General features: G+C 40.6%; 1 protein-coding gene across 1 annotated transcript in view; it reads right to left on the reverse strand.

The window, feature by feature from the left end:
- Window positions 1-611: 611 nt before the first annotated feature.
- ARHGEF26 (Rho guanine nucleotide exchange factor (GEF) 26) overlaps window positions 612-24,212 on the reverse strand; it is a 216,283-nt gene continuing 192,682 nt past the window's right edge. The window contains exons 14-16 of the mRNA XM_006867963.1: window positions 4,276-4,343; window positions 1,857-1,961; window positions 612-754 (exon numbers count right to left, since the gene is read on the reverse strand). Of these exons, the coding sequence (XP_006868025.1) occupies window positions 612-754; window positions 1,857-1,961; window positions 4,276-4,343 (316 nt within the window). The remainder of the gene's footprint in view (window positions 755-1,856; window positions 1,962-4,275; window positions 4,344-24,212) is intronic.

Genomic DNA, 24,212 nt, shown 5'->3' on the forward strand with positions numbered 1-24,212 from the left:
AAAGGTGGCAAAAATTCAAGTGTCAATTAACTTCCCTTTTCTAGGAAGAGGTTTAAGGGAAAAAAAAAAACAAAACCTAAAACTCAAAACATTAACAGCTCACCTTTGGAACTTAACCAGTTCCTCTTGAAACGCAGCAGTACAATCAGGTCTAAAAAATAAAAAGCTGCAAAAACATTTACATCCTTTAAGGATAGAGTATCTCTCCAAAATTGGGAGAACCATGTAACGGAGATGTTCCAAGAGGGACAGTTAAGATTCTTAGTTAAATGAAGGCTGAAAAAACCACGATACAGCAGCTCATATACAATTTTATGTCAGAATGTGGTAGGATAAGAAGGATCAGATGCTGTCTGCCCATTGAAACGGACAGCTCAGCTGCACTGGGTACCTGATGAGGCAAACGGACAGCGTGCACTCACTGAACTTCGTGAACTAGCTCTACCCAGTAGCTGCTCACCAGAGCACAGCAACCTGGCAAGTGTAAAGGCAAGTGTTTTCATTCTCTGACTTCAATGGTCCACATTACAATGAACACAAACCAACCACAGCCAACCAGCACCCCCATTCTGTAGTGCAAATCTCGCAGTAACAAAAGGTTGTCTGAGAGGCTACACGTTGGTCTCCAGGCCTAGCAGACGTCCCATTCTCTCTACATTCTTATCAATTGTAGCCTGACATGTTATCTCCTTGGCACATTCCATAGGAAACCAGCCCCTTTCTCCGTCTCGAAGCCGTTCTCCTTCATACCAACCTGCAAAGAAGGACAAAGTCTGCATCAAGTGACAAGTAGAGTATTGAGCGGAGTCCTCACTGCGAGGCTCCGAGGAGCGCACAGAGAAGATCAGAGACACCACCCCACCTGTGGTGGGTGACCACAGATGACAGAAGATGAGAAGGGAGTGTTGGATTGAAGGAAGGTTTTGGGGGGAGGGTGAATGCCATGCTGAGGACAGATCATGTGAACTTGGGCTGAGCCATCTGGGATGGGACACTGTTTAGGGGCAGCAGGTCAATTTGTTTAGAGTTTTGAAAGTAAGGAAGAATCTCTGGAAGATGAGAACTATGTCCCTGGGGGACTGAAGAAGAAGAAAATGTTTCATGGTTCCTTTTGAATAACAAACCACAAAATTGCATCTTTAGTCAAAAGCATTAAATTGGTATCAATAACATACAACAGATGAGAGACAGATGCAGAAATAAAAACGGGAGGAAAAGAGGACAAAGAGTAATATAAGCTCCAACTCATGGAGACCCTGAGTGTGTCAGAGTAGAGCTGTGCTCCATAGCGCCTTCAGTGGTTGCTTTGGGGAACTAGATTGTCAGGTCTTTCTTCTGAGGGGCCTCTGGGTGGACTCAAACTTCCAACCTTTTAGCTGGCAGCAGAGCATGTTAACCATTTGTTCCACCCATGATTGAGGGTAAAAGATGTCAGGTGTCCATAAGTTCCTTAAGGAGTTCTGCCATGGCACTGTGGGTTAATGCGCTGGACTGCAAGGTCGGTTTGAACCACAAGGTCGGCGGTTCAAGCCCACTAGCTGCTTCTCAGATACCTTATACAGGATTGCTGTGAGTCATAAATGACTTGATGCACTTAACAGCAGCAAAGTGCCTTAAACACCTCTGTAAGCCATCTTTAAGGCTCTGAGAAAAGACTGACTTAGAAAATAAAGTCCCAGGAAAGGAGAAAAGGAACAAGAACAGAGACAAGCAGAGTTAAGAAGGCAGTGCATATGGTCTGTCTTACATGTTACTGACTTGGGATCATCGCCACAGAATATAGGAACAAATAAGAAAACGTGATTTCTCAGGTCTTATATCTGAGACTACCATGTTTGATAAAACACTCCACTCACCATCACTGACTTGCTGATAAATGAGGACCACATCTGCCACCTGAAGGGAGAGTTCATCGGGCTGCTTGGCAGTAAACGATCTAATGATTTCCACCTGTGTCAGTGCTGTGGAGGGAAAGAGACACATTGAGCTTCTAGTAGTAGAGAAAAAAACAGAACTAAGGTACATATATGAATAATGTACATTCACTTGCTCTTTCTGTATAATTCACAACTTGCGTGGATAAAACAAGACGGGCTTATGTCATAAAACAGAAAGTCTTTTCTGGGAAGTCTACTCAGTTGCAAGCTTTTAAATTTTTGTTGTTGTTGTTAGGTGCCATCAAGTTGGTACTGACTCACAGCGACTTTATGCATGATAGAACAAAACACTGCCCAGTCCTGTGCCAATTTCACAATCATTGCTACGCTTGAACACACTGCTGTGGCCACTGCTACTCCATTTTGTTGGAGCCTCTTCCTCTTTCTCGCTGACCCTCCATTTTACCAAGCATGATGTCCTTCTCCAGAGACTGGTTCCTCCTGATAATATGTCTAAAGGTATAAGAGATGAAGTCTGGCCATTCTGGCTTTTAAAGAGCATGCTGGCTGCACTTCTTCCAACACTGAGTGGTTTGTCCTTCTAGCAGTCCATTGAACTTCTAATATTCTCCTTCGTTACAATAATTCAAATGCATCAATTCTTTTACAGTCCCCCTTACTTCATAACTCTATGGTGGGGGACCAAAGGAGGGAAGCCTTGGAGGAAACTTTGATAAAGCAGATATTAGAAATCAAGAGGACCATCTTCTGAGATGTGAATTCCTTCAATAATAGCCTTGATAAGGGGTCATTAGTCACGTCACCCAATGGAGCAAAAAATAGCATTAGGGAAACCGAGGCAAGACAGATTAAGTAATGTACCAAAGTCATGCAATGGATTATGAAATTTGCAACACACCCAGTTCTCCTGGCTCTCTTCTAGTGCACTCCTCATCCTGCCAGAATCAACATATGAAAATGGCCAAAAGTGTTTAGAAATAAAAGGCACTCCAACCGAAAGTTTAGAAAGCATTGTTGAGTTCTCAAAAAATGATGATTCTGTGATGTAAAACAACCAACTTCAGTAACAAGAGTTCATGTGACCTCTTACCTAGATCATTTATTCTTTACTTTAAAACTCAGTGGAGTCCTGGTATGGCGCTGTGGGTTTAACGCGTCAGACTGCAAAGCCGTTTGAACTGCAAGGTCAGCGGTTCAAGCTCACCAGCTGCTCTTTGGAAACCCTATACAGGGTCGCTATGGGTCGGAACCGACTCTATGGCACTTAACTACAACATAAAACTCAATGGAGGGAATTTTCAAACCAATCGCTTTATCTTAAAACTCAAAGATAGAATTCTAAAAAATGTTACTGTGGTAAAATATACATATCAAAAACCCCTGCCATTTTAAGTGTACAAACTCAGGACAATTATATTTACCATGTTTTAAAACCATGATCCATTTCCAAAAGTTTTCCAGTAACCCAAACAGAGTATCAATACTAAAGACTGGATTCGGAGTGCTCCCTAAGGACCACTTTTGCTGCCCGATCTAACTGTCTGAATTTGCCCTTCCAGCATGACTGGGCAGAGTTTCTTTCTGTTGTGCATAATGTTGCTATGAGGTGGTACCAACTGGACGGCACCTATCAACAACAACAACAAGCTAGGACCATCCAGAGAAGCATCACGTCAAAGCAAAAAGACGAATCACATGACGCTACACTTTACTGCAGTGATTCCTGGGGTTCTTGAGAAGAATGAAAATATATTCTCAATATTATCACTTAATACAAGCGGTACAAAATTAGGTGATATATTTTTTATTATCACTTAATAAAACAATTACAAAGTAAGTAATTTTCTGTTAAGCAAAACACACTTTTTAGATAAGTTTCAGACTATCACAGTATGGAGAAGGCTTAACTTGCAACTAGCATCCATGAAAAATGTCTCAAAATTAAGGAACAGGCTCATGAGAGGATGTGCCATTTTTACACAACAAAGAACGGCACCCTACATTGGAATTCAGATTTCCTGACTTCCCAAGCAGGGGTTTTATAGCTCTGGTGTGGGGCAGGAGGGAAGCCTTGGGGAAACTTATAAAGCAGGCATTGTGGTAGCATGACCCATTAGTAGAAGCCCTAGCGGCACAGTGATTATGTGTATGGCATGCAAATCCACCTGCCGCTCCACAAGAGAAAGATGTGGCAGTCTGCTTCCATAAACATTATTGCCTTGGAAACCCTATGAGGCAAGTTCTGCCTTATTCCACTAAGACCCTGTGAGTCAGAATTGACAATGGTTTTGGTATTGAAGCCATTAATAAACTAGTGTCCACTAGGGGGCAGACTCTGTCCACCGTCCAGAGCTGACTGCTCCTTGGGGAAACTTACAGGTTCGGTCAGGAGGCTGCTTCAGGCTGCTTTGTCCCAGGGCGGTAATCCAGCGGGCTCGCTCACTCCTAAACACAGAAGGCAGGGCCAGTTGAGAAATTCATGGTCCACAGAAAAAGAATAATGCACATTCTAAAGAGCCAATGGAAAGCCATTTCCAGAAAACAGGAAAAATTCTCCAGAGAGAACCTGGCCTTCAGAACAAGGAAAAGTTACTTAAAAATTATACTCTGGAAAACCTAAAATAGACAGAAAAGTAGTCAGCATTTTCCAAAGATCCTGAATAAATTTGGCTAATTGCTGATTAAACAGAATTTCTCATATGACAGTTTCACAATTAATAAAGAACTTTTTACACCAGTGTGTTATAATCTCAAAATGATATTTAGTAAATTCATTTAATCTGTTTAGCATTTTAAGATGATAAATTTGAAACAAATAAAAAATTCTAGTAGATCAGTTTCTTTCCACTTCTTCCATTCCCTGGCCCACACAAACTCTAAATGTTTTGGAGAAGAAAAGAAACTAAGATTTAATGTGAGGGGCTTCAAAGTATTTGTGAAAAAAAAAAATCATATTTAATTCCATTTTCCACAACTTCTTGAAGCCCCTTCATATGGCTAAATATAAAATTAATAAAACCCTGTTGCCAAAATGAGACTGAAATAGGTATTTGCTGCCTGATCTTTATTGGACAATTCTCAAATGCTTAAAAAAGGATTTAATTAGTACAACAATCAACTTTTAAAGAATAATAACATTTTCTATAATATTAGGTAACAATTAAATAACTAATTAAAAGATCAAAAGTTTCAGATAAGCAAGTGCACTAATTCATAATATAGTCACCCCCAGTTTTTTATTTGGAAAGTTAAATTATACACACACACACTAAAATCTGTAAGAAGCTATCATTAGACAACATATCCCATGTGAGACACAAACACTTTGCATTATCTCATGCAATCAAAAAAAAAAAAAAAAAGTAATTTTAAGATAGGAAGAGTAGACTGAATTCCCAAGATAGCTCCCAATTTCCACTCTACCACTCCAACTTCAGAAGACACGTCTACATGTCCAACCCGGAGTCGTATTTTAACTCCCGTGACAGCCTACACATAACGGTGCTTCTCACTGTCACTCTAGCGTCTCTCCCAGGTGCACCTTTCATCCAGGGCAGACGAAAGCACTGGAACACAGCATGCTATTGTTCGTCCTTTTCTGCTTCTTGTTCTCATTCTCAAACACACCCTTCCCTCTGTTTTTAACTAGCTATCCTCACTCATCATCACTATGTAAAGACTGCATCAAGGTAAGCCGTTTCTGGCTTAGAGCGACCCTATACAGGGTTTCTGAGGAGCAGCTGGTGAATTTGAACCACTGACCTTGGAGTTCAAACTGACCTTGCAGTCCCAGTGCTATCTTACAGGGCCACACCAGTACTCCTCATTGAGATATGTTGTTGTTAAGTGCATTTGAATCAGTTCCTACCCATAGTGACCGTTTATAGGGTGTCTGAGGAGCAGCTGGTGAGCTTGAACCACCAACCTTGTGTTACGACTTTGCAGTTCAGAACATTAACCTTTGAACATCGCCACACCAACGTATAACATATGTAAAATTAGGTTCGGTTCCAGGACACCACAAAAAATAAAAAAATTACAATAAAGCAAATGGCATGAGTTTTTTGGTTTCCCAGTGCATAAAAAAGTTATGTCTACACTAAACTGCTGCCTATAATATGTGTAATAATAGCGCTATGGAAAAGTTGGAAATAATGTGAGAATTACCAGAACGTGAAACAGAGACAAGAATTGAGCCCATGCTGTTGAAAATTGGCTCAGACAGACTAGAACACAAGGTTGCCACAAACTTTTAATCTGTAAATGACGCAGTATCCGTGAAGCACAATAAAACCAGGTGTTGTCTGTACACACACAGAGCATACTAATCTTAAGTAAACAGAGCTCACTGGCTTACTGGGCTGTTAACCAAAAGAACAGTGGTTCAAATCTACCAGCTGCTCCTTGGAAACCCTACACAGGGTTGATATGTGTTGGAAGTAAGCCAACAGCATTTAAGAACAGATGCCATTATCCTACAGCACCACACTTACTCTGAATGAAGTGTGGTGCTGTAGGATAAGCACTGGACTACTGAACGCAAGGTTGGCGATTCAAAACCACCAGCCGCTCCTTGGAAACTCTGAGTCAGAACTGACTAATTGGCATTCAACAACAACAACGTCAAACCCTATGGAGCACAGTTCTACTCTGACATAATGGGGTTGCCCTGAGTCAAAATCCACTGGAAGGTTAGTTTTGCTTGTTTTTGTATTTTGTGAAAACTCAATTCTATAGCATGAGGGAGTTTAAAAAAGTCTATGGAAAAATGGAATAAAAAAACAAACAAACAGAATTTTTGCACAAACGATTTGAATCCACCCCTCACTTGTATGCTATATTCCTGGCTTCCTTGGACACCAAATCCACACTTGGACACAAGCCTCCCACTTCCTGCAGGCCTCCTTGGACACCAAATCCACACTTCTCCTTCCAGGACACCTGTGTGCACAGTTCTCTCACAAAGCCAGTAAGTATACTGTCAGCCTCAGGAAGGCAGGTCCTTTATCTGCTGGAGTCACTGGTCTGTCTTCAGAACACTGCCTGGCACCCAAGTATCTGCTGACTCCATAAACCATTGCTCATCCCACACGGGACCACCATCTCTTTCTCTTCCCAGATCACAGACTCCTGGAGAGCAAGAATGAAGTCATATTCTAAATAACATCACAGAACACTTATGTGTCATGGAGGAAGCCAAAGTTTGGAGTGGTTAAGTACCTGTTCACATTAAAACCCCTAGTAAGTGGTAGAGTCAGAACATAAACCCAGTCAGTCTGGGATTCAAGAGATGGCATTCCTTTGTCCAGTCCCAGCTTCCGTACCTAGCAGATGGGTTATAAAAAACCATGAGGGGAGGCAGGAATGGTAAAAAATGCAGTACGCTGAGCGACAGACTAATGTATAATGTAAAAGAATAAGATGAGGGACTTCCAGCAAGACAGTGGGCTAGGCAAGATGCACTACATGGACCCTCTACAACAAAGATACGAGACCAAATGAAAAAGACACAGATGAAACTTTAGGAACCCTAAACTTCAGAAGAAAAGTAAGAGAAGTAGATTGAATGCTTTCTGGGAGGAGAAGCTTAGCAGGAACAATGAGAGAGGAAGACTGACTGGTGAATGGCTGGCCAGACATGGGTTCGATCATCTCGTGAGCAGCTTTGGAGATAAGGTGGCCTGGCAGAGCAGATTCACACAGGAAAGGTGTGATTCCTTCTTTATTTCCCATGCTCCTCTGGTGACCAGAGGGGTGACTAGCTCCGATCCTCATCCACTTCCAGCTCAGACCCTATTCTCTAGGAGTTGAGTGCTACAAGGTGAGGAATCACATCAGTGTGAAACAGGGGCTGGCTGAGCCACTTTGGTGACTGAATTCAGGTGGACTTGGCTACACACCTATAGAACCTTCAGAGGAACCAGACCTGTATTTAGCCAGTCACCCTGCCCCAGCTGCCCGGGGATCCTCACAGGCACTGAAACCAGCTGCATTTAGGGCCTCCACAAACTACTTCCAGAATGAATGCCCTGGACATAGATAACACCACTGGTGATAGGAACTCCATCTAGGACTTATCTAGTGAGCATTTCGACTGGAACCCTCCAGAGTTTTCTCCTCTCAGGCACCAACTATTTTTGCAGTTTTTAATGGAACTTGCACACAAGATTATTTTACTTTTGCATCTTCTCAACCTTTTCTTCCTTATATTTATCCTTTTCCTTTCCAACTTGGGGAGATTTGGCTTTACATTCCAGGATCTTTTTGCAGTCTTTGTCCAGTTTTAGCCTAGTGATAACCACCTTGCTGAAGCAGACTGCCCACATGGACAGTTATGCCGTTAGCTTTGTCTTGCTGCACCCATTCATTGTAGACGACATATTCCTTCCTGTACACCTAGATTACTTTGCCAATCTGCTGACCCTTGTGTAGCGTCCTCGTACAACCTGAACTTCATCATCCTTTCGGATGGGCATGGACCGAACACTGTATTTCTGCCTCAGTTCTCTGGAAAGAGGAGAAGACATAATCTTCCTGCAAATGTGGGACAGTACATTGAAGTGTCTTTTATGGTTCTTGCTCCGGTCAGAAGTCACAAAGGGATTGAATTTCATTTTAACTGCCCCAGCTTCAGCGATGCCCGCTAAAGGGGAAAAAAACTTGTTTTTTTTTTTTTTGTTTGTTTGTTTATTCTTTCTTCTTCTGCTTCCCTTTACAATCCCTTGAATTTAATCTTTTCTACCTTTTTTTTCCCTTCTTTTTTTCCCTGACCCCCTTTTGATCTTTCTTTACTAATCTCTATCTTTTTTCATCTTCCCTTTCCCTGGTTTTTCTTTTTTTTTTTAATTATGCTTTTTATTTTTTCTCTTACATTTATCTTCTCATAGCTCCATTTCCTTTTTCCTTTTTGGTCGTTCTTTTTTTTTCCTGGTTGCTGTCTGTTTTGATTTCTTTTTTCTCTTTTCCTCATGGATTTCTTGTTTATCTATTCTGTTTTGCTTTCTTGTGTGTGAGTGTGAGACTGTGTGTGTGTGTGTGTGTAGGGCAAGTGGGGGTGGAGTTTTCTCTTTCCTATCAGACAGAAGGAGTACTGGTGTGGTGCTGTGGGTTAATGCGTCAGACTGCAAAGCTGTTTGAACTGCAAGGTTGGCAGTTCAAGCTCACCAGCTTCTCCTTAGACACCCTATACAGGGTTGCTATGGGTCGGAGCCGACTCAATGGCACTTAACAACAACAACAATCAGACAGAAGACAGCAACTGTGCCTGTACAGCCCAGCCACAACCATACTGTCTATAGCTCCACCCACTGGGCAAGAACCAACACCAGTTCCTATACTACCTTATCAATGATAAGACAGCAGACAACACCAAGCAAATCTACCTTAAACTGAGGTGCACCAACAGTGAATGAGAAGAGGTGTACACACTTCCATTCTCTAACTACACCCATAGAAAACAGTTATTGAGAGCCTAAGAACAAACCAACATACAATCATCAATTAAATACAAATATAGCAGCCCCACAATGCCCCAGGACAATTTCAGCTCACACATAGAAACACGATAGAATGGCTCAAACAAATGATTAAGACACAGAGCCAGAAAACTTTTTTAAGAAAGAAAAAGTTATGGAAGTAACTAAAAAAGAAATCAAACGAATGACTATTTCAATACCTTCAAAGAATTGATAGAAAGATCAAGGAAAGCAAGGAGAATATAGAAAAAAGAATTAAGGAAAACACTACAAGAACAAACAGACAAAATAAAGCCAAATTTTGAAACAATACAAACCCTGCAATTAGAAACTCACTAGATTAAAACTAAGATTTCCAAAACGCTCAATATATTGAAAGAGCAAAGTAGTATATTTGAAGCAATGAAGCTCTTATTAGTGAGCTTAAAGATAAATCTATCAATACTAACTAGTATGTTAGAAGATCAATCAGAAAAAAGAATGAAAAACAAAACAAAGCAAAGAAAGCCTATGACTTATGTGGGAGACCATGAAGAGGAGCAACTTATTGGTGATCGGAATTCCAGAACAAGAAGAGACAATAACAAATATGGAAAAATTGTCAAAGAGTTGTCAGAAAAAAACTTCCCGAACACGAAGATAAGCATTCAAAAAGCAAAACAAACCCCAAACAGGAAAGATCCCCAAAGAAAATCATCAAGACATATCACAGTCAAACTTCCCAAAACCAATGATAAAGAAAGAATTCTGAGATCAGCACAGAAAAACGAAAAGCTAATCTACAAAGAAGAACCAGTAAAACTAAGCTCTGATTTCTCAGAAGAAGCCACGCAGGCAAGAAGGCAATGGAATGACACATATAAAACTATAAAAGAAAAAAATCACCAACCAGGAATCATATACCCAACAAAGTTGTCCCTCAAATATGATGGTGAAATTAAGATATTATATTCCCATATAAACCAAAATTAAATGAATTTGTAATGAAAAGGTCAACTTTACAAAAAATGCTAAAGGTGTTCTTTGGACTGAGAACCAACAACAGCACACAACAGCCTGATTACCATATATGACACCACCACCCAGAACTCAATCCAGATACAAAAGTATTTAAAGTAAAGCAAACCTACAAGACTGAAAATAGAGAACCTGAGAAATCAGTGAATGATGAAGTCAACTACAAAGTGAAATGAGGGAATAGTGTAGATACAGATCTTCAAATAGTGAGGAAGTAAAATAGATTTCAATATAAAACACTGTTTTAAATAGAAAACATAAATTATTTAAAAACTTTAATAAAAATCTGCAATTTACCCTGAAAATTAACACACCTGCACATAAAAAATTAAAAAAAAAAGATATGAAAAGAAAAAGAATTAGTAAACACTGCACAACAGAAATGAAAATAAAAAGAAAACCCACAAACAAAATGAACTCAATGCAGAAAATTATGTGGAACAAACCAGCAGCACCACACACACAAAAGAACACAACAAAAATGACAGCAACAAATTCACACCTATTGATAATTACATTAAATGCAAATGGATTAAATGCAGTTAAGTAGGCAAGAGACAGAGAGCACAGAATGGATAAGAAAACAAGATCTTTCAATATGTAGTGTATGAGAGACACAACAAAAAGATGGAAACAACAGTCCTTGGGTCCATGAAGGGAGAAGAGTGGAGAGCGGAACCCTACCCAGAGAAGCAGTGATGCCAGAGATGGAGGAAGACACGATGATGTGGAGAGATGGAGCGTCTGGGAACTCCAGACCCAGAGAGGGAGAGGGGCTGTGTGCTGATGGCCAGGGGGCAGGCTTGTAGTTTGGTTGGTTGATGATGCATGGAGGGGATGGATTGTAATCATGGCAATGAAATGATATACGATAGGATGAATGTAAAGTTAATGTTCTCCCATGTAAACTATCACATAATTCACAATAAAAACTTAAAAAAAAAAAAAAAAATGGAAACAACATAAATATCCATCAATAGAAGATAAAGTAAACAAACTTTGGTACATATACAAGGTGGAATACTATGTAATGCTGACGAATAATGATGAATCTATGAAAACACCTCAACATGGTGGACATTATGCTGGGTGAAATTAGTCAATCACAAAAGGACAAATATTATTGAGACCACTGCTGCAAAAAGTGAAGAAAAGGCTTTCTTTATAATTATTCACAGGCTAGAAGGTAGGTGAGTCCTGGTGCGGCACTGTAGGATAAGCACTTGACTGCAAGGTCAGTTTGAACCGCAAGGCCAGTGGTTCAAACTCATCATTGGAAATCCTATATGGAGTTACTATGGGTTGGAACCAACTTGATGGCACTTAACAACAGAGGGAAGACACATGTTAACATGGGTGACAGGAAGGCCACATACAACAAGAGGGAGGTTAGCAGAGAAAAGATGAAGGTAGCAGGAGGCACAAGGAGGGATGCAATAGTTAAAGTGAATAGACGTAAATATTGTTAACTGATGGTACATGGAGGGGATTACCTTTATTGTAATGAAGGAAATATATGATTTGTTGAATGCAAAACTGATGATCTACTCTATAAACCTTCACTCAAGTCACAATTAAAAAAGTTAAATAACAGTAAGATGAGACTGGGCCCTGCTCGAGCTTCTGTGCTTCTGTGTCATGTAGTATGTGAATAATTTATATAGAAACTGATGAGCCAGCCTTGTTTTCAACTTTTTGTCTCCCAAGTTCAGGACATGGGACTGCAGGAGGGTTTTATAAAGAAAAAGTAAAGTGCAACTTCTACAATCCCAAGAAAACACTCAAGTCCTTTATATCAACTGTTTGATGGGATAAAATTTGTGTTTCATACAATTGAAATATGAATTATTCGGAGCAGAAGAGTTGCTCACCAAGAATAATCTACAAAATGGAATTGAACAACAACAAATGTCATTGAGCTCATGAGGAACTAGCACGCCAACCAAGAGATGACATTTAAAAAGAACAAGGGGATACTAAATGATTTGGAATCAGGAAAGGTGTGTGCCAGGAGTGTATCCTTTCACCATGTTTACTAATTCTATATGCTGAGCAAATAATCCAAAAAGATGGAATACATGAAAAAGAGCATGGCATCAGAATTGGTGGAAGACTCATTAACAACGTGCAATATGCAGATGGCATAACTTTGCTTGCTGGAAGCAAAGAGGTCTTGAAACATCTTACTGATAAAGATAAAAAATGACAGCATTCTTTGTGGATTGCACCTCAATGTAAAGAAAAAAAATCTTCACAACTGGACCAATAAATACATCATTATAAATGGACAAAAAATTGAATTGTAAAAGATCCACAATCAATGCTCAGGGAAGCAGCAGCCAACTAATCAAATGAAAATCAAAGGAAAATCTGCTACAAATGTTCCCTTTAACGTGTTAAAGAGCAAAGAGGTTAGTTTGAGGACTAACATGCGGCTGGTAGTTTCAACAGCCTCCTATGTGTGTAAAAGTTGGATAATGAATAAAGAAGACAGGAAAGAACTGATGCATTTAACTTATGGTGCTGGTAAAGAATATTGAAAATACCACAAAATGCCAGAACAAACAAATCTGTCTTGGAAGAAGTGCATCCAGAAAGTTCCTTAGAACCACTCATACTTTGGACATATTGTTAGGAGGGACCAGTCCAGGAAAAGGACATTATGCTTGGTAAAGTGGAAGGTCAGGAAAAAGAGGAAGACCCTCAGTGAGATGGATTGGCACAGTGGCAGCCACAATTGGTACACACATAACAATTGTGAGGACTGCATAGGACCAGTGTTTTGTTCTGTTATGCACAGGGTCGCTATGAGTCACTACTGACTTGACTGCACTTAACAACAACAACAACACATACCCACGCTAGCTACACCCATTTTTGGATTACTACTTCGTCTTTCATCACTGCTGTCTGCAGTCCTCAATGGTGATTCGGAGGTGAGAAACAGATCTTGCATCTTTCTATGACTTTCCAGGCAAGATCCATCTCTGGCATGTAGTGATTGGTTTCAGCGGAGGCCTCACACTGCCGCCAGCGTGCAGAAGCCCAGATGAAATCTTTCACTTAGTGGCACACTGCCTGGATGCTAATAGCATCCCTTAGACACGGCGGCCCCCTCACAGGGACTCCAGAGGACAGAACAAGACACTCCTTGTTGCCTCACTGAAAGGAGCCGCTTCTTGAAACTGCTTCAATGGAGTCAGTCCCAGCCCCCTCATACAGGCTGTCAAAACCACACGACTTCCCCCTGGGGCTTTCAAGAGTCCTGCCAAGGAGCTCCCTCTCTCTCCTTGTCATGAAAATACTGGGTCTTTAAAGCAGGGAATGCTGTTGTAAAATGGAATTCTAAGAACAAGAAAAACCAGGACAAAGACAACAGCAGATATATCTGTTATTAAATGCAGATATCAAGCCCAGGGCTCACTCACTGATAATGATTTTTCCCCAGGGATGATATTAAATGATCAAGATTAATTCACAATCCTCCCCACACCCACTTCACAGACTTTTCCCTCTATTCTACAGTGATTGATTTAGCAGAGCTGAAATGATGCCTACCTCCGGTTTGTCAATTCCAAAGCTTACTCGCCCATGTTTTCCTTTGCAAAGGGCCTGTGCAACTCGACGGCACTGACGTTGGTTCTGGTGCCAGGCTGGGGCTGCACAGTGAGTGCCCTTTATGTGCTTCCACATGAAGGGGCAGACATAGCATGAAATGCACAAAAAACCCAGTGCAGCAGGTGATATGCTGAGCGAGAGGATGTTACTTATACAACTGACCCAGTGGGAGAAAGATCTGTGACTACAATCCTTTCATAACCCAAATTCTCTTTGTATGGCACGGAATGTTGTATCTGCCATTTTCTACTAGGGTATTAGCTATGGTAACACCTTTTCCTGCCTTTATATGATCAAGCATATGCCTGGCAAGACTAACATATACTGAGAAAGTGAAAAGTCAGAGTTGGAAGAAAAAAGAGGTACAACTGTGGGTGAGACTGGACAAAAGGGAGACCCCGCCAGCAAGAGCTTTACCACTAGCCTGGTTTTCTTGATTTCTCAGGAAATGGAGAGACTTGAGTTGCTTTTCAACCTTCCTGTCATCCTTCCTAAAATGACATTTGAACAAATATATGTTTTTGGTCCTTCTTCACACCCTACATATTTTCCTGTGGTTCTTTTTGAACAAGAGGATTTTGAAACATCTGGACTCACAGCCTTTAAAAATAAGTCCTTCCAATACTCACAAGGAACAAGACTGTAAAGATGTCTGTTTCTGTTTATTCCCTAATACATTTAATTCAACTAGGCACACTCAACAGTCATCGAATAAAACCTACCATAGTTGAGGTCCTAGAAGAAAATGGTAGATTATTACCAATACTGAGAAAGCTTTCAAAAACTGGATTCTAGCCCAATTTACCTAATTTTTAAAAATTCATTCTGAAAGTTAGATTTGTGACTTTATTTTATTATATCAGCTACTCCTTTTTTCATCATAGTAAGACTAGACCAAAAGTCTATTTTGGAGTCCTTGTGTTAACTGGAAGTGGGTCAGTTATCTGTTTCCTTGGTGACAAAACACTGAGATCATCGCCCCCGTCTTGTGGGATCAGTGGTAGCTATCGTATAAAATTGGGCACTTTGACATTTGCTATACAAACAGGCTCAAACATACTGAGGATTGAGAGGGTGGGGCAGGATAACTGACAACATGCAAATGTAAAAGATCATGATTGGCTAGGGATTCCAGATTCACTGAGGGAAAAATCACTGTTTCCTGCAATAAACCTATTTTTCCATGTAAACCATCTTCTCTGGATTGCAGATTTTTCTTAAAGGATGAAGAATAAGAAGGCTACACCCAACACACTATATACAACTTTATTTCATCCCATTTACAGTACTTCCTGTTGTTAATTAAATCATTTATAGAAGCAGGAAGAGAGCAAAAGACTCCTGCAAACAATGCCCCTTTATCAGAAGGCCCAGGAATTGGTTGCCTGGATGGCTGACAGCACCAACCACTCATTAGGATTCTAGTTATTTTCGTGAGAGAGAAATTTTGAAAGATCTTTGATAACAGCTTAAGGTGATTATATCCTATATCGAAAAACGAGCAAAGAACGTTTGTGTTATTCTTTGAACATGTCTTAGGTGTTTCTTCACACTATCTACTGGATCTAAATGACATCCATATTCTACAGTAAACACAGGAAGCCCAGGACGCCACTTGCTTTAGCCGCTTGTCCGTGCCAGCTGCAGCTGTCAGAGCTTCACTTTATGAGAGCAGACAAAGGGGGCTCTCCGGCTCCCACATTCCTCTGAAAGGCCCCGGGGGTGGGGTAGGGGGGCAGCGGTAAACCATTCTTCCTTTTTCCTTTTACAAAGGGTAACCTTTTATATTCTTCACAAACTTTTGTTTCATTGACAATATAACTACCTAAGGTCTCTAACAGGCAAGCTGATAAGATCACTAATACGGACTAGAAGTACAACCTATAAAAAGTTAAACCACATATGTAGTAAGGAAAGTTGGAAAAAAACAAGTGGAATTAAAAAAAAAATCAGCAAACAACTTATCCAGGAGAAACAGAAAGGACCGAGTCTAGAGACTGATGTGGGAACAATTCTTCTCTACATGTGGCTCTTCTTCTTGCATTGCATATATAAAAGCTAGTTCTATTAATTGTGGGTCAATTTTGGAAATATTTATTGGGAGCTGGACAAGCTAGGACAAAGACCAGATGGGCGCTGAGCTTGAGGGATACTAAGAAAACACAGCAGCACAGACTGGAGAGATGAACAGGGTAATTTCAAGGGATATGTGATGTGATATGGGCTGACCTAGGAAGGAGGCTGTTGACAGCTGCCATCGAGCAGCTTCTGAGTCATGGTGACCCACAGAATTAAATGCGTCCAGTGCAGTGCCATCCTTACAATCAATTGGGGATTAGACTTCTGTGACTTTTGGAACTAGATTCCTCATTCATCTTAGTCTGGAAACTCTGTTAAAACCTACAAAAACATCACAGAAAGAGGTAAGCCACCACTGACAAGTACATAGGCTGTGAATTGGACCCGGGCCTCCTACACAGAAGGGGAGAATTCTATCACAGAAACACCAATGCCATCTGGAAGGTGGCAGCAGAATTTTGTACAGGAAGAACTGGCAGATGATCACCTGGTCAGATGTAGGAGCAGTGGCAATGACACCAGGTTTCTATACTTAATGCAAAACGTGTCAATGATACTGTCTGAGTTAGCTAGTGCTGCTAAAACCGAAACCCCACAAGTGGGTGGCTTTAGCAAAACAGAAATGGAGTCTTTCAAAGTTTGGGAGGTTTCGTTGTTGAGTGCCATTGAGTTGGTTCTGACTCATAGCAACCCTGTAGAGGGCTTTCTGAGGAGCAGCAGGAGAATTTGAACGATCGACCTGTGATTCAAACTGATCTTGTGGTCTAGTGTATTATCCCACAGCGTCACACCTAGAAGTCCAAAATTCAAGGTGTTGGCTCTAGGGGCAGGCTTTCTCTGTTAGATCTGGAAGAAGGCCCTTGTCTCTTTTGATATTCTACTCCTGGGTAATCTGCATGTGACTTCATATCGCTTCCCTCATTTCTTGCTTGCTTGCTTTCTTTTAATTGCTTTTATACTGAGACCAGACATACTCTACCTACACCAATCCTGTCTCAACATACAAGGACAGCCCATTCTCAAATGGAGTTATAACCATGGATGATGCTGTTGTTAAGCCATCAAACTGGTTCCAACTCACAATGACCCTGTATAGGGTTTCTGAGGAGCTGCTGATGGGTTTGAACCGCCAACCTTGTGGTTAGCAATTCAGTGCTTATCCTACAGTGCCACACCAGGAGCCCTAACCATTGACAGAGAAGTTAGGAATTATAACACATTTTTTTTTGGGGGGGGGGGCACAATTCAATGCATAACGAGTTCCATTTTCAGAAATAATTAGGGAAAGCAGTGGGTATGGTGGTTTTTGCGTGGACACCGACTGCATTTCTATAAAGGAAGCATGGAAGAATGGTCAGGGACATAGGAGAAAACAGTAAGAGAACACAGATAACTGGATACCCTCAAAAGTGGGTTGGTTTGAAAGCCAGACGCTCAATAAATTTAAATCATGTTGTTGTTGTTGTTAAGTGCAGCCTAGTCGGTTCTGACTCAGAGCGACCCTGTATAGGGTTTTTGAGAAGTGGCTAGTGAGCTTGAACCACTAACCTTGTGGTTCAAACTGAACTTGCAGTCCAGCACATTAACCCAGAGGTCACAACAGGGTTCCATGTTAGAGGATGGAAAACGAAAAGTGTAAGATGGGTCTGCCAGATGTGGTAATCTTATGATTGACCAGCTAAAGAATACCTCAATCTACGGTGTCAGCCACCCAACCAAATATTCAAAGTGTCCTTGAACCTCTCTTTCACTCACTGCCACATCCAAGTGAGCCAATCCATCAGTTCTGTTGTCTCTACCTCCAAAGTACAACTTTTCTATCTCCACCAATATTCTGTGGCTCCAGGCTAATCTGTATTCTCTGTTCCCGTCAGTCTTTCCATGGTTTCATATTGAAAGAACTCCAAACTGCCTTCGATGACATAGAAGTCTCTAAATCGGTGTTTTTTAATTTATCTGTGGCAAAGAACCAATCCCTACCTCCTTTTACCAACCCAATGTGGACCAAAACTTTACAGAAGTACAATAAAAAAATAAAAAAAGAATTGCTATGAAGATAATCACACAGTTTGGTGCCTTAGACAGCCAAACAGATCCAAGTTTCAGTTTTCCTCTTCCTTTGTGGATTGACGATAGTCACAGAGCCCTGCCTCCCCTCTCTGGTTCATTCTGATCCAGCTACGTTCACCTAATTCACTGATGACACCGAACCCATCTCCTTAGGCCTTTCTGTACTTGCTGTACCCTTTGCTTGGAACATTCTGCCTTGATTTTTTTACACGGTTGTCTCCTTTTGTGACTCAGCTTTTGTCTCAAAATTCACTTCCCCAGAGAAGCCTTCCTGGGCTACATAATATAGCATGCACATTCTCTTCCCCAGCACTTCACTCTTGGTCAGTTACTTCATTAGATTTTATACCTTTATTGCACTTACCACTTCTTGAAATGCCTTAAAAAAAAAAAAAAAATTAGGTCAAGCAGAAATGCTTTCTCAAAGTCTCAACTTATTGTAAATCATTTATTTTCCAGGAAGACTAAAATAAGCTCACTCCCATCCAAAGCCACCCTCCTTGAGAGCAGGAACACAAAGGGAAAGTTCCCCCACTAGACGATAAGCTCCCGAAAGGGCAGAGATCCTGTTTCTGTGCTGTTCACTTGTAGATTCCCAGTACTCAGAACATCATCTGGCAGGAAGCAAGTGCCCAATAAGAATTTACTAAATTAATTATCAGAAAGAAATGGAGGCTACTCTTTTGAGAAGTTCAACTGTAACGAGAAGAGACTTAGGCAGGGGCCGGGAGCAATCACAGCGGAAGGTGAGTGAGGCAGACACATAAGAGGGAAATGAACTAGCTGGAGTAACACACAGTTAGCTCTCAGTATCCTATGTGGCCTGACAAGGGCATTATAGGAACTGAGTAAAACACAGGCAAAGGAATAAGAAGAATGTTTTAAATGGAAAATCGTTTTTGGAAGGCAAAATCTATGAATCATTTGATTACAAAACATACAATACTCCAAATTTACCATCTGGGTTTCCACACACTTTCCTCTTTGGAGCCTATGGACTTAGTTGCGTCTCACATTTAATAGCAACTGGCTTCCTGGAATTTTCTTTCCAGAGCGAGGACAAGGCCAAGTTGAGTGGAACTGTCCACTGGTTGGCAGTTTCTCAGTAAGAAGATTAACATGTGTCACTAGAAAGAGCTCTGTACAGTCACAAGGTCCATGTTCTAATGCCAGCTTTTTGGTGCTAACAATTTCTATATGTCAGTTGGAAATCCCTGGGGCTGCAAATTGGTCACATTTGACTGCTAACCCAAAGTCTGGAGGTTTAAGTGCACCCAGAGGAGCCATGAAAGAAAAGTCTGGTAATCAACATTTTAAAAAGCCAGCTATTGACAACAATAGAACTATGGAGCACAGTTCTATTCTGATGTACACAAATCAAGAGTTGGTGATGGCAACTGATTTACTGGTCACGCAAGACACGTAATTACCTTTGTGAGTCTCATTTTGCATCTGAGGAAATATGAGGGAATTCCACTAATTGACCTCTACAAATAATTATGAATGACACATATTGTATAACAAGAGACTTTTGAGAGTCAAAGGAAATAATTTAAATTGGACAACAGGCATAAACTTGAACTATCGATTCTAAGAACAAGATGTATGGTCCCTTTACTTAAATGCTTCATGTCTTAATTTCTATCCTTCTTTAAAACATCTTGATGACCAGACTTCGTCTCTCACACTTCAGACACATTGTCAGGAGGGACCAATCTCTGGAGAAGGATATCATGTTTGGTAAGGTGGAGGGTCAGAGAAAAAGAGGAAGACCCCAAGAGAGATGGATTGGCAAAGTGGCAGCATCGATGGACTCAAATGTGGCAAAAATTGTGAGGCTGACCCAGGACGGGCAGTGTTTTGTTCTGTTGTGCATACGGTCACTGTGAGTCGGTACTGACTCAATGGCACCCAAAAACAACTAGAACAATACTGGACCCCTTCTTCACATTTCATCCCTGGCTTAGTACTAGAACAATACTGGACCCCTTCTTCACATTTCATCCCTGGCTTAGTACTTGGCATATTCCAGATCCTTATTGTTCCCCAATTTCCTTTTGGGGAGCTTTTCTGAATTTTTTATGTAATCAAAGCCATTGATCTGTTCTTCCACAACTGTACTGTGTTATGATAGCTCAGCAGCATTCATTTGTCAGTTTGTCATAATGTAGTAGCTTGCATGTTGTTGTGATTCTGAAAGCTATGAACCTGGTAGTTTAAATAACCAGCAGGGTCACCCTTGGTGGACAGGTTTCAGATGAGCTTCCAGACTAAGCCAGACTAGGAAGGAGGAGAGAGACTACTTCTGAATATTTAGTCACTGAAAATCTTATGAATACCAGTGCAACACCATCAGATGTAGTATCAGAAGATGAAAAACTATGAATAGCAGTAGAATACTGTCAGATGTAGTGCCAGTGATAAGTTTCTCAGGTTTGAAGGCACTCAAAATACACCTGGGAAAGAGCTACCTCCTCAAAATACAGGTGACCAGAAAGAAGTGAAAGGAGCAAATCTTCAAGGATCTTCATTTGCTGATGGGTATGGTACCTTGAATTTACTTGAGATAGCTTTTCTATCCAAGATCTTAATTCCCACCAAGTGATTGGGTTGTTGTTGTTACGTGCTGTGGAGTTGGTTCCGACCCATAGCGACCCTGTACAGGGTTTCCGAAGCTGTAAATCTTTACAGGAGCAGAAAGCCTCATCTTTCTCCCGTGGAGCAGCTGGTAGTTTCGAACTGCTGACCTTGCGGTTCGCAGCCCGATTCATAACCACTACGCTACCAGAATTTCTGAGCGATTGGGTTGTTGTTGTTCAGTGCCATTGAGTCGGTTCTGACCCATAGTGACCCTGTATAGGGTTTCCAAGGAGCAGCTGGTGAGCTTCAGCCACGGACCTTGCAGTTAAAATGGCTTTGCAGTCTGGCGCATTAACCCACAGCGCCACACCAGTACAGGCCATGCAAATAAGGCATACAGGACACTGAGATTGGAATTGGTCAGTTTTGTCCACCAGCTAGACTTAAAAAGGAGCCATCTCAGAAGCAGAGACGGAAGATCTCAGGACTATCAAGAATGACGAGCATGAGTGACACATGAGATTCTCACCTAGGGAAACAGTGACAGCAGAGGTGACGGCAGAGGAGGTAGCAAGGAGAGATAGAGCAGCTTTGGGCTCTGGGCCTAAGGGTTGAGTAAAGCTGAATGCCTATGGGCAGGAGACTAGCTTGGGGAATATGCCCTTTGGGCATTCACACATTGGCTAAAAGAACTTTGTAACACAGACTCCTGAGGCTGAGAAGCTGAAAACAAGAACTAAGCATACCTGCAGTATGGCAGACAAGAGGGATTTTTGACTGAAGAATTGCTGTATCTTGAGTTTTTCTGCTCCTGAATTGTACTGTTTACCTCCCCTGTAAACCCCATAATCGTTAAGTATTGTTAAGAGTTCTGTGTGACCATTGCTATGACTTGTCAAATCCAGATGTGAAGCAGAGAGTGCTATGGGAGGGATTGTAGGTGTCAAAACAGGGTCAAGAATGTTGTAGTGTGTCAGCGTGTCTGACCTCCACTTCCTAGGAACCGGCATTGGGCTGATTTTGAGTTTGATTCTCTTTCCCCCTTGTGAAGGCAGGGGAAGTCAGACATGGTCCCCACAAGGTTTTTGCAAAGGGACACAACTCAAGGAAAAACAGCTGAAAATATTCATTAGTAATCAGAACACGGAAAGTACAAAGTATGAATCCAAGAAAATTGTAAGTTGTTAAAAATGGAAGGGAACACATCGAGATGAATATCCTAGGAACTAAGTAAACTGAAATGGACTGGTATTGACCGTTTTTAATCTGACAATCACATTTATTCTGCTTACTGAAGAGGAATGCTGTCTCATTCATCATCAAAAAGAACATTTCAAGGTCTGTCCTGAAGAACAATATGATAATATACATATGCCTACATGAAAGATCCATTAACACAACTATTATTCAAATTTAAGCATCAAGCAATAAAGTCAGTGATGATGAAATTGAATAATTCTTCCAACTTCTTCAGTCTGAAATTGATTAAACATGCAATCAAGAAGTCTTTACAATTATTGGTGATTGGAATGCAAAGGTTAGAAATGAAAAAGAAGGATCTGTAGCTGGGAAACACGGCTTTGGTGATAGAAATGATGCTGGAGATTGCATAACAGAATTTTGCAAGGTCAATGTATTATTCATTATAATTACCTTTTATCAACAATATAAAAGTCAAGTATACACGGGGACCTCACTAGATGGAATGCACAGAGATCAACTGACTATATATGTGAAAAGAAAGCGTGGAGATACTTAACATCATCAGTCAAAACCAGGCCAGGGGCAGACTGTGGAACACACCATAAATTAATTCCTCATATCCAAGGTCAGGCTGAAGCTGAAGTAAATGAACACAAGTCCACGAGAGCCAAGATCTCACCTTGAACATACCCAACCTAAATTTAGAGATCATATCAAGAACAGATTTGATGCATTAGACTCTAATGACTGAAGACTGAAAGAACTGTGGGATAACATCAAGAATATTACATAGGAAGAAAACAAAAGGTCATTAAAAAGACAGGGAAGAAAACAAAATACCAAAATGGATGTCAGAAGAGACTCTGAATCTTGCTCTTGAGTGTAGAGAAGTAAGATGAACACAAAAATAGGGAAGTAAAAGAGCTGAACAGATAATTTCAAAGAACAGCCAGAGTAGTCAAAGTGAAATACTAAAATGAAATATGTAAAAACCTGGAATTAAAAAAAAACAAAAAAGAAGAACATTTCTCAAACTCTTTGAAAGAAATGAAGAAAAAACTGAAACGTCAGCTTGCAATATTGAAGGATTCTATGAGTAAAATGGAGTCTTTGTGTGGGGTTGTAGGTTAATGCACTGGACTGCAAGGTTGGTTTGAACCACAAGGTTGGCAGTTCAAGCTCATCAGACAGCATTTAATAACAACAACAACAATGGGTAAAATATTGAATAATGGTGAAACCACCAAAAAATGCTTTTTTAAAAACTGAGATCTGGTTTCTTATTTGTTTTTTTCATGCACTAAAAGGAAAACAATATATACTTGTTTTCTCATTAGGAGAAACCATGGGAATGTTCCCACAAAAAAAAAAAAAAAGAAAGAAAGAAAGGGGGTAAAAAAGGAGAGAAAAACAGATTTAGAAATAGTTGTGATGGCTGGGTTGTGTAGTAGGTGTGGCTGAATTGTATATCTAAAAATTGTCAAAATAGCAAATGTTTGTTGCATATATAGTTCTACAAAAAAAAGGGAGAGAGGAGATGGAAGGAGTACATAGCCATTATAGCAAAAAGAAATGGTCACTGTTCAACCACTTCAATTAGGCAGCATATGATCAAGAACCAATGGTACTGAAGCAAGAAATCCAAGCTACACAAAAAGCTTTGCTGAAAAACAAGGCTCCAGGAATTGACCGAGTATAAACTGAAATCTTTCAATGAACTAATGCAGCACTGCAGGTGTTCAATCATCTACGCTAAGAAATTTGGACGACAGCTACCTGAAGAGATCTATTATATTTGTGTCCATTCCAAAGAGAGGTGAGCCAATGGAATGTGGAAATCACAGGACAGTATCATTAATACCAAATGCAAGTAAATTTTATAAAGATAACTCAAAAATGACTCTAACAGTACATTGATAGGGAACTGCCAGAAGTTCAAGCTGGATTCAGATGAGGACATGGAATGAGGGATCCCACAACTGACGTCAGATGGATCTTGGCTAAAAGCAGAAAATACCATAAAGATGTTTACCTGTGTTTTATTGACTATGTAAAGGCTTTTGATTGTGTAGATCATGACAAGCTATGTACATCATTGTGAAAAATGGGTATTCCAAAACACTTAAGAGAAACCTGTGCATACACCAAGAGGCAGCCATTAGAACAGAACAAGGTGATACTAAATAGTTTAAAATCAGGAAAGGTATGTACCAGGGTTGTAGCCTTTCATCATACGTATTTCAATCTATATGCTGAGCAAATAATCAAAGAA

This window comes from Chrysochloris asiatica, unplaced genomic scaffold (genome assembly GCF_000296735.1).
Source record: "Chrysochloris asiatica unplaced genomic scaffold, ChrAsi1.0 scaffold00113, whole genome shotgun sequence".
Taxonomy (NCBI): Eukaryota; Metazoa; Chordata; class Mammalia; order Afrosoricida; family Chrysochloridae; genus Chrysochloris; species Chrysochloris asiatica.